Raw genomic sequence first — 13,128 nt, forward strand, 5'->3', positions numbered from 1 at the left:
TCGGTTGAAGCTTTTCTAATCGAAGGTTGTAGCATTTCATGTCAAACGGTTGTAGCTTTCCGGCGATGGCGCTGATCGCTTGTAGCTTTTTCTACATCCAGTTGAAGCTTTTCATCTAGGGGGATGAAGCTTTTTTTTAAACGGTTGCAACATGAGGGGGTGCGACGATTCTGCAGAAGCCTCCAGTGTCGTCCATCGCCGCCCGGCTCGTCGTCGGCGAGGCAGAAGCACGAGGCACGTGGGAGTTGCAACCAACAGAAATGGGATTGGTCAAACGACCTTGCTGCATCCAATGGCGAGCGGGGCAGCAAGCGTGGCGGAGTGAGATCTACATCCATGGCCGGCGGGGAATCGATCTTCCATGGCCAACGGCGAGTTACTCACGCGCTGCAGCGACGGAGGCAGGAGATGCGGGCATCGGCGCTGCGTGCTGCAACGACGGAGGCAGGAGACGAGGATGGGGCGAGATCCGTGGAGCTGGGAGACGGGGATGGGGTGGGATCTGCGGGAGGTTGAAGAAAAGCAAAGATTTGGATGGCCCCGCGTCCTACGTGTCGCTTGGTGGATGGCTGAGGCGAAGCGTGCGTGGACGCGACCGGCCGAGTGGTTCGGCCGGTGCCCCGGCTCCAAACGTTTCCCTTTTTTTTAAGGGAGGTGTTGGAGTTGCTCTTACTCCCATGCAAAATATGTTCTCAGGGCAGAAGAAGCCAACGTGAGCACACTTTCTTGCCTGTTCATACAAGCAACCATAGCTGGAATACCTGGACCAGGACGAAAATACGCTCCAACAAACAAGCAGTTTATAACAACCACATCTCTGATAAAAGAGCACAGCAACCATCCGATCGAGAAGCACAGGGGCAGATATTATGAACATATAGCATACTCATAAACCATACTAGCAGTTCGCCTGATAAGGTACCCTGCTTACACGAAAGGCAAACCACGGTGCACGAGCTGACACACACCGTAGCGCCGGACTATTATGGCCCTGCTTACTGGCTGCTACTACTACTGCGGCTGCAGTGCACTGCATTATGCAGCATCACTTCAGTTCGTCTGGTTATTCCCGCATTACATTATACTAGGTACTATATCTATATCTAGGTTACTACTACTAGGCAGCAGCGCTCCAGCAGATGAGCGCAGGAGGCCATCACCGCTCCTTCTCTCCGGAAGGAAGATCCATCGCCACACGCTTCACGGAACTTGATGCTTCTTGCTCGAGCACTTCTTCTATATCTGTGTTCAATCATCAAAACCCTGACGCGAATAAGAGTTGAGAATTAAGAAGGATCCTAAATTAAGATATTCTCGCGCTACACAGAATGAGGAAGTGGTGCATACCAGTTCCTTCAGCTCAGCAAGGAGTGGGTCCCATTCATGGAAGCCGCACAGGTCATCCACCGACTTCTGGAGATCATACTCATTCTGCCGAAGCACCTCCTTGTTCAGGTCAACCTGCCTGAAGCCCATGTCCGCCAGTTCCCTCAGAAGCTTATCCTCCATGTTGTTGTTGATGGTTTCATCAGGCAAAGGAATGCTGGCAGGAGCGACATGTGAATTGACAAGAGTAGGTGCTGGTAGAGGTTCCGGCACACTGATGGGTTCCGGCAGTGGTGCGGCTTCAGGTGCGGCCACACCAGCAGGCATCCCTAGAGCTTCAGCAGATGAGGCCTGGTGATAAGCGATGGGTACTTGAACTGGTTCATCTGCTGCCTGGTGATAAGCGATGGGTACTTGAACTAATTCATCCGCTGCCTGGGTATAAGCGATGGGTACTTGAACTGGTTCATCTGCTGCTGGTGCAGAGGGCACAACACTTCCAACCGCTTTGGGTCCCTTCCGTCTCAGGGTGGCAAGCACATCACGCAGAGGTATGCCATCATCGTCAGAGTCAGATGCAGAATCTGAGGTCCAGGTTGCGGTGCTGCCTTCTGCAGGCAAGCTCAAGAAGTTCACTGCAGCAGTTCCCTTATTGCCACTGATCTGGACAGGCTGTTGCACCTGCACACGAATTTAGCAGACAAATGATCAGATATGTAAACAAACCATATGGCCACTTGAGGAAGAGAATTCTACGGTCTAACAAGGCTATACAATGGATGGCCTTGATGTTGCAGGGTTGCTGTCTGCAGGCAAGTTCAAGTCTATTGCAGCAGTTTGATTGTCACCGGCTTGAACAGGCTCTTCCACCTGCACACAATATCAGCATGCGGAAGGTCATGAGGGGAGGAACATCAAGGCTGACAAGGAGAGGAGCAAGTGATGGCGGAGTAAAAACCTCAATAAGAACCCAAACTTGCTGACCAAATTTCTGTAGGTCTGGCGATGTTAGCCTCCAGTACGATATGTACCTACCAGGTTTCGCAGGTGAAACGAAGTCAACACAAACATCGATTTCTCCATTCAAGGGGAAACCAGCCTCTGGAATCTGAGAAGTTCAAACGGAAGTTAGACTTTATTATGGTCTGAGATGCATCCATGTAATCTCACATCCACAACACATTAGCAAATACTCCCTCCGTCCCAAAATAAGTGTCTCAACTTTGTACTAGCTCTAGTACGAATTTGTACTAAGCTCAAGACACTTATTTTGGGACGGAGGGAGTAAATTATATGTGGTTAGCAAGTACTTACCGCTAATTTCACTAAGCTTTGGCGAGCAAATTGATCTCCACCAACCCAGGTAAGGTGGGTTCCATAAGGCCATACGATATTTCCATTGTTAAGCATGCACCAAATCTTACGAAATGGAGTTGATGGCGCCATTCGTGTTCCATCAGGGACAGTGAGATCCTTGACGAAACGGCAGTCAAGTTGGAGGAACCTCTTATCCTGAGAATGGTCAAACGGAAGTAAGTGTAAATATTATGTTACTATCTCACATGAAGTATATAATCATGAGTATGAACAGACTGGTCTGGTCACCTTATTCAGGTTTCTCAATCTTTCACTTACTGAGAGTGGCTTGTCCATTCTGGCATATTCAGCCTCATTGCCCATGCGATAGAAACAAGCACTGCATAGATCATAGTTATACTTGCTGCCAGCAAAGAGAAAAATGTCAGGAGAACAATTGTTTTCAAAAATCCAATGAAAATAAGATATGAATGAAGAACAGAATTATTTAATTGTAACTAAAATACTTACACAGTCGACTTGTAACGAGGCCCAACAATCGGTGTCACCCCGCAGCCATCACATTCTACCCATTTATGAATCGACTGCTGTGGGATACCATACCCACTGTAAGAACCAAATGAGTAGGGATCTTGATAAATTCCATATGGATTAACTGCTGAAGGCCTACTGGACCTAAACTGATTGTAGTCGTAGGCAGGTGGAGGAGGGAATGCCTTCTGCAAACCATGGGTTGCAACTGAAGAGTAAGGGTTAAGTATTGGATTAGTTTCAAAGGTCGGAATTGAACTTGACGGAGGGCCTCTGGGGGGAGGGAAGGCTGAGCTTGAATCGCCATTGATCTTTCTAATAGACCCAAAGGGCATATACCCATTCGCAGAACCAAGAGTAGAGCCACCAGGAGCAAATGAAGGAACAGGTGGCACCGAAGAAGACATGACAGATTTCCCCATACTTTGGACATGTGATTTCCCCTTACTCAGGGCATCAGTTCTTTTCTTATGATACAAGAGTTTTCCACCTGAACCAACTAAAACCGATGGAACCCCAATTGACGTACAGCCTGGTGCTTGTTGAACTTGAGCATTGGTCTTCTCAACTAGCACACTCTTAAGACCAAGTGCTCTAGATGATTTAGCATGTTGCGAATGTGAAGCTGAAACTGTTGCAGATTCAGATGCATTATTATCTTTCATGTCTCTCAATGTCTGTGGATTACCACTAGAGGAACCAGATGAACTGTCAGAGAGACCACTGGTAGGTTCTATGCCACTCTTGGGTGCCATCAGTTTAGCAATTCGATCCAGCAACTCACGCACTGGTGGTGCCGATGATGCAGCTTTAGAGCGCAGCTCATGCGATAGTTTAACAAGGACAGCAGGAACTTGCTCTGGTACAAACTTCAAGGCTTCATCAATAGCTGATTTCACCTGAGCTAGTTGATCTTCCATAGCTGCCGACATCTTAGACCTGGAATTCAAGGCTTGCTGCTTAGGCTGAGGGGCCCCAGCAGTGCTGCTTTTCAACTGAACATCAATCCTGAGAGGGTTCAGCTCCTGACTAACAGCAGCATCACGTAAATCATCATCATCGTCCAACATGACAACATCTCCATCCTCATCAGTGTATGTGAGAATAAATTGCTCCTCGGGGCTGAACTTAAAAGCATTTGCAATCTTTGACCGAAGGGCAGCAAGATTATGATCTAAGTTTGAACCATTCACAGAAGCACTGAACCGCTTGAGAGTGCCACCATAGTTGACCTGAAACATCAACCAATCGTAAACTCGAATATTAACAAGAATGATGTATGACTGGAACTACAGAATAATGCGGAAGGATTCAACAGGTGGCACAAAGAAAACATATTCCTAGAAGAAGTGTGTGTTGTTCCTATGTTTTGTTCTGTTATTAGCCAGTTAAGGACAACAACAACAACAAAAACAACAGCAGCAACAGCTAAAAGTATAATCCTTAGAGATAGTGGAGATTTAAAGGAAGAGTGACACAAGTGTACAGTCACACTACCACAGTACGCATAGTATGCACATATAAGAACACTAAGTATGGAGTTCGATGACACATAGACTAAATTTATCACTTTCATGCTACTAAATTCCAAACACAATATCTCACGAGAAATCAGAAATCTAGGCCTCCAGTGCTCTGAGACATAGATTAAAGTACTCTAACATCAAATACGAACAGAAAGCAGTTCTTTACTAGCAGCAACAATCGCCCTAGCTGTAATCTGAACTTTGCACCAATCAACGCAAGCCCGTCAGGTAACCCGTCAGTTACCGGGTGAAATTATCTCCACGGTTTTTACAATGGCGAACAAGATCAGAGCAATCTGACCTCAGATACACCCATAGAGAAGGAAAAAAAAATCCATTCTTCGACAATCAGACGGAACACAAAATCCCGTCCCATCCCTTCATCTGCAGCCGACCACGCCCCCCATCTCCAACGAAGGGGAAAAGACCCCCGACGTCAGTGTCCAACGCCATCGCGACTAGACGGGACTTGGGCCACAAGCAGCGCCCGGATCGCTCTACAATCTAGCAGGCGCAGAACCCCTCCTCGACTCCCGACGACGAAACGCCAAACCCTACGCGGAAAGGAAAAAAAAAAACGGCACTCCCCTCATCGTCCCCGATCGAGCACCACACCACCGTCGCCACACTGCCAGGACACGGGAAAACTACCTTGATGACGAGACCCCGGGGGCGTCCGAGCGGCACGAGGCCGCGGAACGGCGGCGGCGTGTCCCGTTGAGGCATCATGGCGCGAGTCCGCGGCGGCGGGGGCCTCTGCGCGGCCCCTGCAAGCCTCGGCGATGCGGCCGGAGAGGCGGAGACCCTGCACAGTGGAGCTGGGGGATGAGGCAGTGCGTCGGCGGTGGGGTGGGGGTGTGTGGCGTCGTGGGGAAGATGAAGAACGGAACAGGGCCGGGGCCTCGCCGCCCAAGCTCCCTCTTTTATCGAGCCCTTCCGTTACCTTCGATGGGAAGGCTGGGAGTGGAAACTGTTGCGCCTTTTCGCGGTAATTTTGCGGCCGGGTCCCTCGTGGGACGGCGGGCCCAGAGGTCGGTGAGAGAGGCGGATTGCTCGCGCTTGCTGCATGCGGGACAGATCACGGCTTGTTTGCGGTGGGGTCTGGCTATGTGATTTTGGCGTTGGTCCGGGGTGAGAGTGTAATTTTCCGAGGTTATGCATATCCACATCGCCGGGGCCCGTTGGCAGTTGGGCCCCGATATATTATTGTTCCTTAAGTCGGTAAGTACAGTGCTGCCAGTATATAATAATAGTTCAGGTCGAAAAAAAGTACGGTACATAATAATATTTCGTGTGTTAAATAATTATAGTTCGTGTCGTTGTGTCTGCATTTTTTAGGAGAAAACAACAATACTGGTCCGTGGAAAGGATCACGACTAGGACCTTTGCTTCCTGGAAGGGATCAGCCGTCGGTCTCTGGCCCGTGGGCCAAGCTCTGGAGCCTTTGTTTCGCCTCTGTTCCTGAACTTTATGGTATTATAAAAAGAAACAGAGGTGTTGCTGCATAAATATCTTGGTTGGAGATGCAGATATATCAGTATTTTCTTCGTGTCGTCCAAGTCGGAATTGTTTTTTTTTTTTGCAAACTGCAAGCCGGAACTTGATTTCCCGGGACAGGTCATCTTGGGCGTGTTTTGTTGCCCACATGCAGCCCAACCAGGTCCACGCGGGATGTGCGCGGCCTGCTTGGTTGGCTGGTCTGCATGCAGTTTGAGGTCCGCACGGACCTCAAAGCAGCCCGCAGCCTGACCCGGCGGAAACTGCCGAATCGCGAGCCTGGCCGGGCGCGGCCGCGCATGCAGGGCACTTGCACGCCTCGGGCAGCGCGGGAGACGGAAGCGACGTCTCATTACTCGCCCCCACTCTCCTGTCACCGTCCAGGCGCACTATTCCCATCGCTCCCTCTCTCTCCCTCACCGCCCCTTCCTCTCCTATCCTCTTCTCCGATGGCTCCGCCACGCCCACCGTCGCGCCGCCCTCTGACCCGGTCGACCAGCGCATCGACAGCATCCAGGAGCGCTGACTGGCCGGGCTCCAGAACTCGGGCCGCGACCTGGCGTTGGCGCTACAGGCGTCGTCCCCCATCTGCTGTCGGCCTCCACGAGCGCCAGCCAATGCGGTGACGGCCACTCCTGCTCCACCGCCCATTCCGGACGTCGTGGTCCTGGGCTCGGCGTCGGCGCCGTCGACAGAGTCGCCCCTTCTTGGGCATCATTGGGCTCGGGGGTTTTCTTGACCCCCGTCCAAGGGTTTTCTCCGGTCGGCGGGCCGTCCTTCTCGACCTCCGGCATGGCGTTCAGCACGGGGCCAATGCCGGGCCCGGCTCGTCCTCTACTCCGCCACCTCTATCCTTCCCGCCGGGGTTTTCACCCCGGCCTCGCTTCGTCGCGGCTGCGCGTGCTCCGGTGAGTCAAATCCCCTCAAAGCTTGCTCCTAGATATATATTATCGGTTAATTTCTTAGGCATGTGCTATGATTGATAGGATTCTAGCAGATCTGATTGGATGCGATCCCAATCGAATCCAATCAGACTGATCTATTCTTATTTTGTACAGTGTGTGTGCTAGGATAATTTTCTTTTGCTACTGTTTGTGTGTCCTAAGAACTGTGTTACATGCTAGTAGTTGTGTTCTACTGATGGCATGTTCATGTTGAGTGATGAATGCTAGAATCATGTTGACTGATGGCATGTTCATGTTAGGATCATGTCCTTATTTCATGTTGCATGTTGAAGTTAGGGTTTGTGCCATCAGTGGATGTTATACGTGCATGTAGTAGGACCATTTTAGGATGGTTCCAGATCTGCATGGCTGCACTTGGGTGCTATTGGCACTTGATGTTGCTATTTTTAGATGTTTCCTTGTTTAGAATAGTGCAGTGATCAGTGCCAGTTGCAGCAAAGAAGATGCCACTGGTCAGTGACTTGCCCAATAGCAAGTGCCATTGATAAGTGGCATTTGCCTAGGTGCCATTTGCACTACAGCAAGTAGATTAGTGCTATTGGGCTAGTCCACTGATCAGTGGCATATGGCCATTAGCACATGCCACTGATCAGTGGCACTTGCTGTTGGGCAAGTCCATTGATCAGTGCCACTGATCAGTGGCATTTGGCCATGAGCACATGCCACTGATCAGTGGCACTTGTTGTTGGGCAAATGCCACTGACCAGTGCCACTGATCGGTGGCATTTGCTTGCTTGCTTGCTTGCTTTGTTTGGTACTAATACTTGTCATGTTGCCTGACAAGATACCGAAGACTGACTAGGATGTGGCGGGTGGAGGAGCTCAGGTGATGGCCGGAGCTGAGCGCGCCGAGGATTTCATCCCCATGAACAGGTGGCTCGGGACGGTGGACCTGCCTGGCAGGATCGCCTTCATGAGCGTGCCTCGTTCAAGGGGACGATCTCCGAGGAAGGGCCACGAGGAGGGAGCCAGGGAGTCGATGAGATTCTACCAGCAGATCAAGGACAACAAGGACTTGGCCATGCTCATCGTCCCTCCCAAGTTTGTGGAGGTGATGAACACCTCACTGGTCATCAAGCGACTCCCGCGCGTGGTCAGGCTCTCGGCCAACAAGCGGTGCGTGTTCTGGGTGCAGGTCCAGAACTTAGAGAGCCGAATGCTGCTTGGCCGGGGGTGGAACTACTTCTGCGACCGCCACCGCATCGTCCCCAGCGACCTCGTTGTTGTGCACATCTTAGGACTCGGACTGAAGGTTCAGATCTACAACCACGACTCATCGGTGATGTGCAGGTATCGTTGCAGCAGGCACAACTGCCTTGGTGACATCGAGCAGGCTATGTAGTTAAGTTAAGTAAGGTGTTAGTGGACAATTTTTATGGTGTGTGGCGAGACTTGTGCTGGGAACTTGTTCATATTTTGGCCAGGAGAAGCACCCTGGCACGGAGCAGGGAAGGAGGATGCCCCTGCTCTTAATCTAGACTTATGGTATCTAGTTAAGTAGTTTGTTGTGTTAAGTTTGCTGTCATTACATTGCTTGCTTTGTTTGATCTTGTTGTTGTGATGTTGCTGTTGTGCTGATCATGTGTGGTGGTAAGGCCACCACATTTGAATGGGGTGAGCAGAACATGAACGTTGTTTGCAACCAAACAACTGAAGTTTGCATCTGCTCACACCCTAAACACAAATGCGGGCAACCAAACAGCAGTGGGGTAAGTGCCTCTCGATGCGATGCAGGCAACCAAACAGGTTCCATCTGCTGCATATGAGGTTGTATTTCAACAACAGACTGGCTGGAGATGGATATGCAATGCAACTACTGTTGCAAACTGCAACCAAACACGCCCCTTGTGCCTGCCTGTCCGCCCGTGCCGGAGCCATCTCGCGGGTCGAGCAACGGCACCACCAGAACGCTTTGCATGCATTGCGCTCTCTCCGCACCGCGCATGGATAAATAGTACTCCCTTACTTAAATGTTTTAATTCAGTTTTAATGTTCATAAGACACATGACTACAACCCTAAAAATTCAGATCCAAATTCAAAAAACACACTAAGAAACAGAAAAAATATTCTATACCTATACCTATACTTTTTTTTACTAATAAAGCAAGATGCGTTTCATCAATTTGTCATCTGTTCAACGTTGAAAAGATATTTTTTTCTATCTGAGGTGGTACTAAATTCTTATGCGTTCTTCTGCAAGAAAAAGGCTTTTCCAGAATTACGTATGTGGGTCGAGCGCTGTGGCCCGGCAAAGCCAGCCCATTTATTTTTCTGACCACGCAGCTGGGAAAATTCTATTTTCCGCACAGGGCGGCAATAGTCGGAGCTTCGTACAGGACAACCAATAATGGGCTGGCCCATTTTTCTTTGTTTTTGTGTTTTACTTTTTTTTTCTCCTTCCCCTATCTCTTTTTTCGCTCAAAATTTATTTTTCTTACAGAATTTATTTCATAAATTAAAAATTCTCAAAAAAATTGGAATTTTAAAAAGAATCAAATTTTGGAAAATATTCACAATCCAAAAATTTGTTGTTATTTTGAAAAATATTCGGAACTTGATAAAAGTTTCCTGTTTTTTCAAAAAAAAAATGTTTGCCAAAATTGTTCCAGATTTCTAAAAATAAAATTGCATTTTAAAAAATTCTCCAGATTCAAAAAATATTGTTGGTTTAGTGAATTTTTCACAATTCAAAATAATGTTCGCCTATAGAAGATAAACATTTTCGAAAAATGTTATGAAATACATGTTCCCATTTTAAAAAATGTTCACAAATTCAAATGATGTGCATGTTTTTTATAAAAAATGGTGTTTTTAAAAAATATTTTTGAATTTGAAAAGATGTTACTGTTTCAAATTTTGTTCGCGTTTTTCTGAAAGTGTACATAATTTTCAAAAACTTGTTCAGGATTTTGAAAATGGTTCATGTTTCTTACAATATTCAGAAACTTCATACCTTAAAATCTCCTCATTGAAAGGAAAAGTAGATTGAATAATTCATGGGCCTTCTCTGGCATACGTCACATAAGTAAACTCTTAAATGCCCTCGATCAATCAATAGAAAATAGCGGATTGATTACTTCACACCCAACAAAACCGAGAAGCTAAATGTCCTTTTTCACATGCACACAGGGTTCTGCTTGCATATATAATTCTCGCCAACTTTGAATGCTTACTATTTTTTCTCTCGTTGCAACGCACGGGCATATGTGCTAGCACAAATCTAACATGAATACTGTCAAAATAAGTCAAACATGATTAATGTGAGAAATGACACTATTCACGTCTGAACTTGTCTTTTTTTTCTCAATGTGTGTTTTGAATTTGGATCTTAATCTTGTAGGGTTTGAAGGCACATGTCTCGCAGACATTCACAATAGAAGAATATTTGAAACATTTAAACGTGACTTTTTTAAAATAGGAACATGGGAGCATATAAGGTGTGGTATCACCTGATATTTCTCCCATTTGACTATTCACGGGCAGTTGTGTGGCATTATGGGGGTTAGGTCAGTTTGATTATACCGTGTGGCACAAGTATGGTTCACGTGTACCCCATAGAGCGCCACAACCGATTGTTCGTGCTTCCATTATTGGAAATGTAGCACAGATTAAAAAAGCATGCCTGCGATCAAAACCTCGTGAACAACTATGAAGATGTAAGAATTGGTAAATACGTCTTTAGCGAAAATAGCAACAGAGAAGAGTTGTTAGTGAAGATGTGCATATTCCCGTTGCTAGGTTAAACCTCACAGTTGCAAAAATTTCTCCCGATCGAGGATCAAACCACTAGTACACAAAGGGGCTATTCACATGGTTTGGACCCTCGATCGCATACGGTTTATAGGACCGTGTGCTCGAGTGGGTTGGCGGTAGGGGGTCCATCGCTAACCATAGTGAGAACGTTTTGTGATGATAAAACCATCCCACGTTGCCAAAAAAGGAATCATTTGCGATTACTAAGGCAATCACCAAAAATTCATTCAGTTCAATTATGTGTGATGAATTAACTATGACTGACAGTTTCTTCCTGTATAACGTTTGTGGTGATACTAGTCATCGCACATGGTACATGCCAGAAAATAGTTCCATGAATGAATTATATCTCTAGTAATCAAACATATAGTTACAAATGAAAAGATGGTTACATTTAAGTACAACAAAATATGTGTTTGCAAAACTGAACATTACATACAACTCATTATCTGCAAGGCAAAAGAACATCATGTTGCATAACTAAGCATAAGATTACATTTAGATTAAGAATCACATGACACTAATGAGGACGACATTGCACAATTGGATATCTTATTGCATAATTGAGCATCACATACATATAACACAAAATTTGAACGTGCACATGAAAAAAATTTAACATCACATTGCAGGAATCACGATCAACATTGGATTGAGCATCATGTTGCACAATTGCATCACACTGTACAACACCACATTGCATAAATGGACTAAACATTGCATATGTGATGGTCAACAACAACCATTACATGTGACATGCTCTTCAAGAGCATGCACATCAGTGGTTAGCCCAACCATTTTCCCGGTCATTTGATTGAGCAAAGTATCATGGGACGTTAAGATATTGGCAATTGTTTTGTTTTGAACATGAGAAGTCAGGAGGGAAGTGAGGCTTTCCTCAAGTGATGTCAATAACCATTGCTCGCTCCATTGTAGTTGTTCTGTGCTCCTTGGTTGCTAGGATATGATAGCCTAGGAAATTTACGAGCATAGTTCTGACTCTTCCAATTAGGATTATACTTATTATGAGCAATGAAATTGACATCATTAACATCAACATCGATAATACATTTTTGGGAACCTCTTCTTTACATTTTATCACACTGTTCAATTCATCTTTTTTTGTGGGGAGCTCTTCATTCTTTTCTTCAATAATAGAGTTTAGCTTTTTGGTGGTGTACCTTTCAACATGTCATTCATCATAGTTCTCTTGCATATCGTCAAATAGTTTCTTAGCCTCGATGATTGGTCTCCCCGTAATTGTTCTTCCTACAGTTCCATCAAGCATTTTTTACATGAGATTTAAAGCATTGTAGTAAATGAAGGATCAGTCATTCCTTCATTCCATGGTTAGGGAATTTTCTTATCACTTCTTTCATCCTGTCCCACGCAAGTGCTAGTGCCTCGCGATCTTTCTTTATGAAACCAACTATATTATAACACAATTTATAATTTTTGCAGGTGGGCAAAATTTGGTCATGAACATGTTGCAACATATATTCCAAGAAGTAATGGTTCCTCTAGGCTAAGTCAGAAGACATTCTTTAGCTTTTCCTCTTAAATAAAAAGGAAACAGATGCAAATTAAGAGCTTCACGCTCACACTCTTTTGTACGAGTCATATCAAAAAGCTAGATAAAAAGTTTGCAAATGCATACTTGAGTCCTTAGATGTTGAACCACCAAATTGGTTCTACTGAACCATTGTAATAAGCTGAGGTTTAATTATGAATTTCTCAGTTGCAACATTAGGTAGTGCAAGGCCATGGTACTATTTTTTATGATTTTTAAACTTGCAAAAGAAAATAAATTAAAAACTTAAACAAAAATATAGTCCCCTAACTAGGATAGCCTACCTTTTCCCCCAAAGGTGACTCTGGGTATCAAAACCACATGGAGATTTGCTGATTGAAAGGTGATTCTTGCAAGCTTCTATCATCGCTATGAGTTTCAATTTCCCGGACCGAAATCACACAGTTTTAGAGAGAGAGAGAAAATGTAGAAATGTAGGCTAGGACTTAAGGTCTTAAGTTGCAACTGTATACTTGCACTTAGGATTCCATCTAAAATCCAACATGGTCCTGGTAGACACCAGTACTATGTGTTTTCAATGTGTACATATGAGGCATGCATCCTAATAACCTCACGATCGGCCGACAGTCGCATTGTGATTCTGTTGTCCAGCCAAGCGCTTTACATCGCGCAAGGTTGCCT

The 13,128-nt window shown here is 46.0% G+C and overlaps 1 protein-coding gene across 1 annotated transcript; it reads right to left on the reverse strand.

Moving 5' to 3' along the window:
* Positions 1–865: 865 nt before the first annotated feature.
* On the reverse strand, positions 866–5,657 carry LOC123045753 (protein NBR1 homolog). Its single transcript, XM_044468928.1, has 8 exons — positions 5,352–5,657; positions 3,154–4,406; positions 2,932–3,046; positions 2,641–2,838; positions 2,285–2,434; positions 2,101–2,196; positions 1,348–2,007; positions 866–1,263 (listed from the first exon to the last, which is right to left on the reverse strand). Exons 1-8 carry the CDS (start codon positions 5,427–5,429, stop codon positions 1,249–1,251), a joined length of 2,565 nt encoding a protein of 854 aa, XP_044324863.1. The 5' UTR covers positions 5,430–5,657; the 3' UTR covers positions 866–1,248.
* Positions 5,658–13,128: the final 7,471 nt, after the last annotated feature.

The sequence above is a fragment of the Triticum aestivum genome, chromosome 2B (assembly GCF_018294505.1).
Source record: "Triticum aestivum cultivar Chinese Spring chromosome 2B, IWGSC CS RefSeq v2.1, whole genome shotgun sequence".
Taxonomy (NCBI): domain Eukaryota; kingdom Viridiplantae; phylum Streptophyta; class Magnoliopsida; order Poales; family Poaceae; genus Triticum; species Triticum aestivum.

Excerpts from the sequence above, each read along its gene's own strand:
- LOC123045753 (XM_044468928.1), bottom strand. The coding sequence starts at position 5,429 with ATGATGCCTCAACGGGACACGCCGCCGCCGTTCCGCGGCCTCGTGCCG. Across the intron at positions 4,407-5,351 it reads CCCGGGGTCTCGTCATCAAG|GTCAACTATGGTGGCACTCT; the intron begins GTAGTTTTCCCG and ends TTGATGTTTCAG. Across the intron at positions 3,047-3,153 it reads CCTCGTTACAAGTCGACTGT|CAAGTATAACTATGATCTAT; the intron begins GTAAGTATTTTA and ends CTTTGCTGGCAG.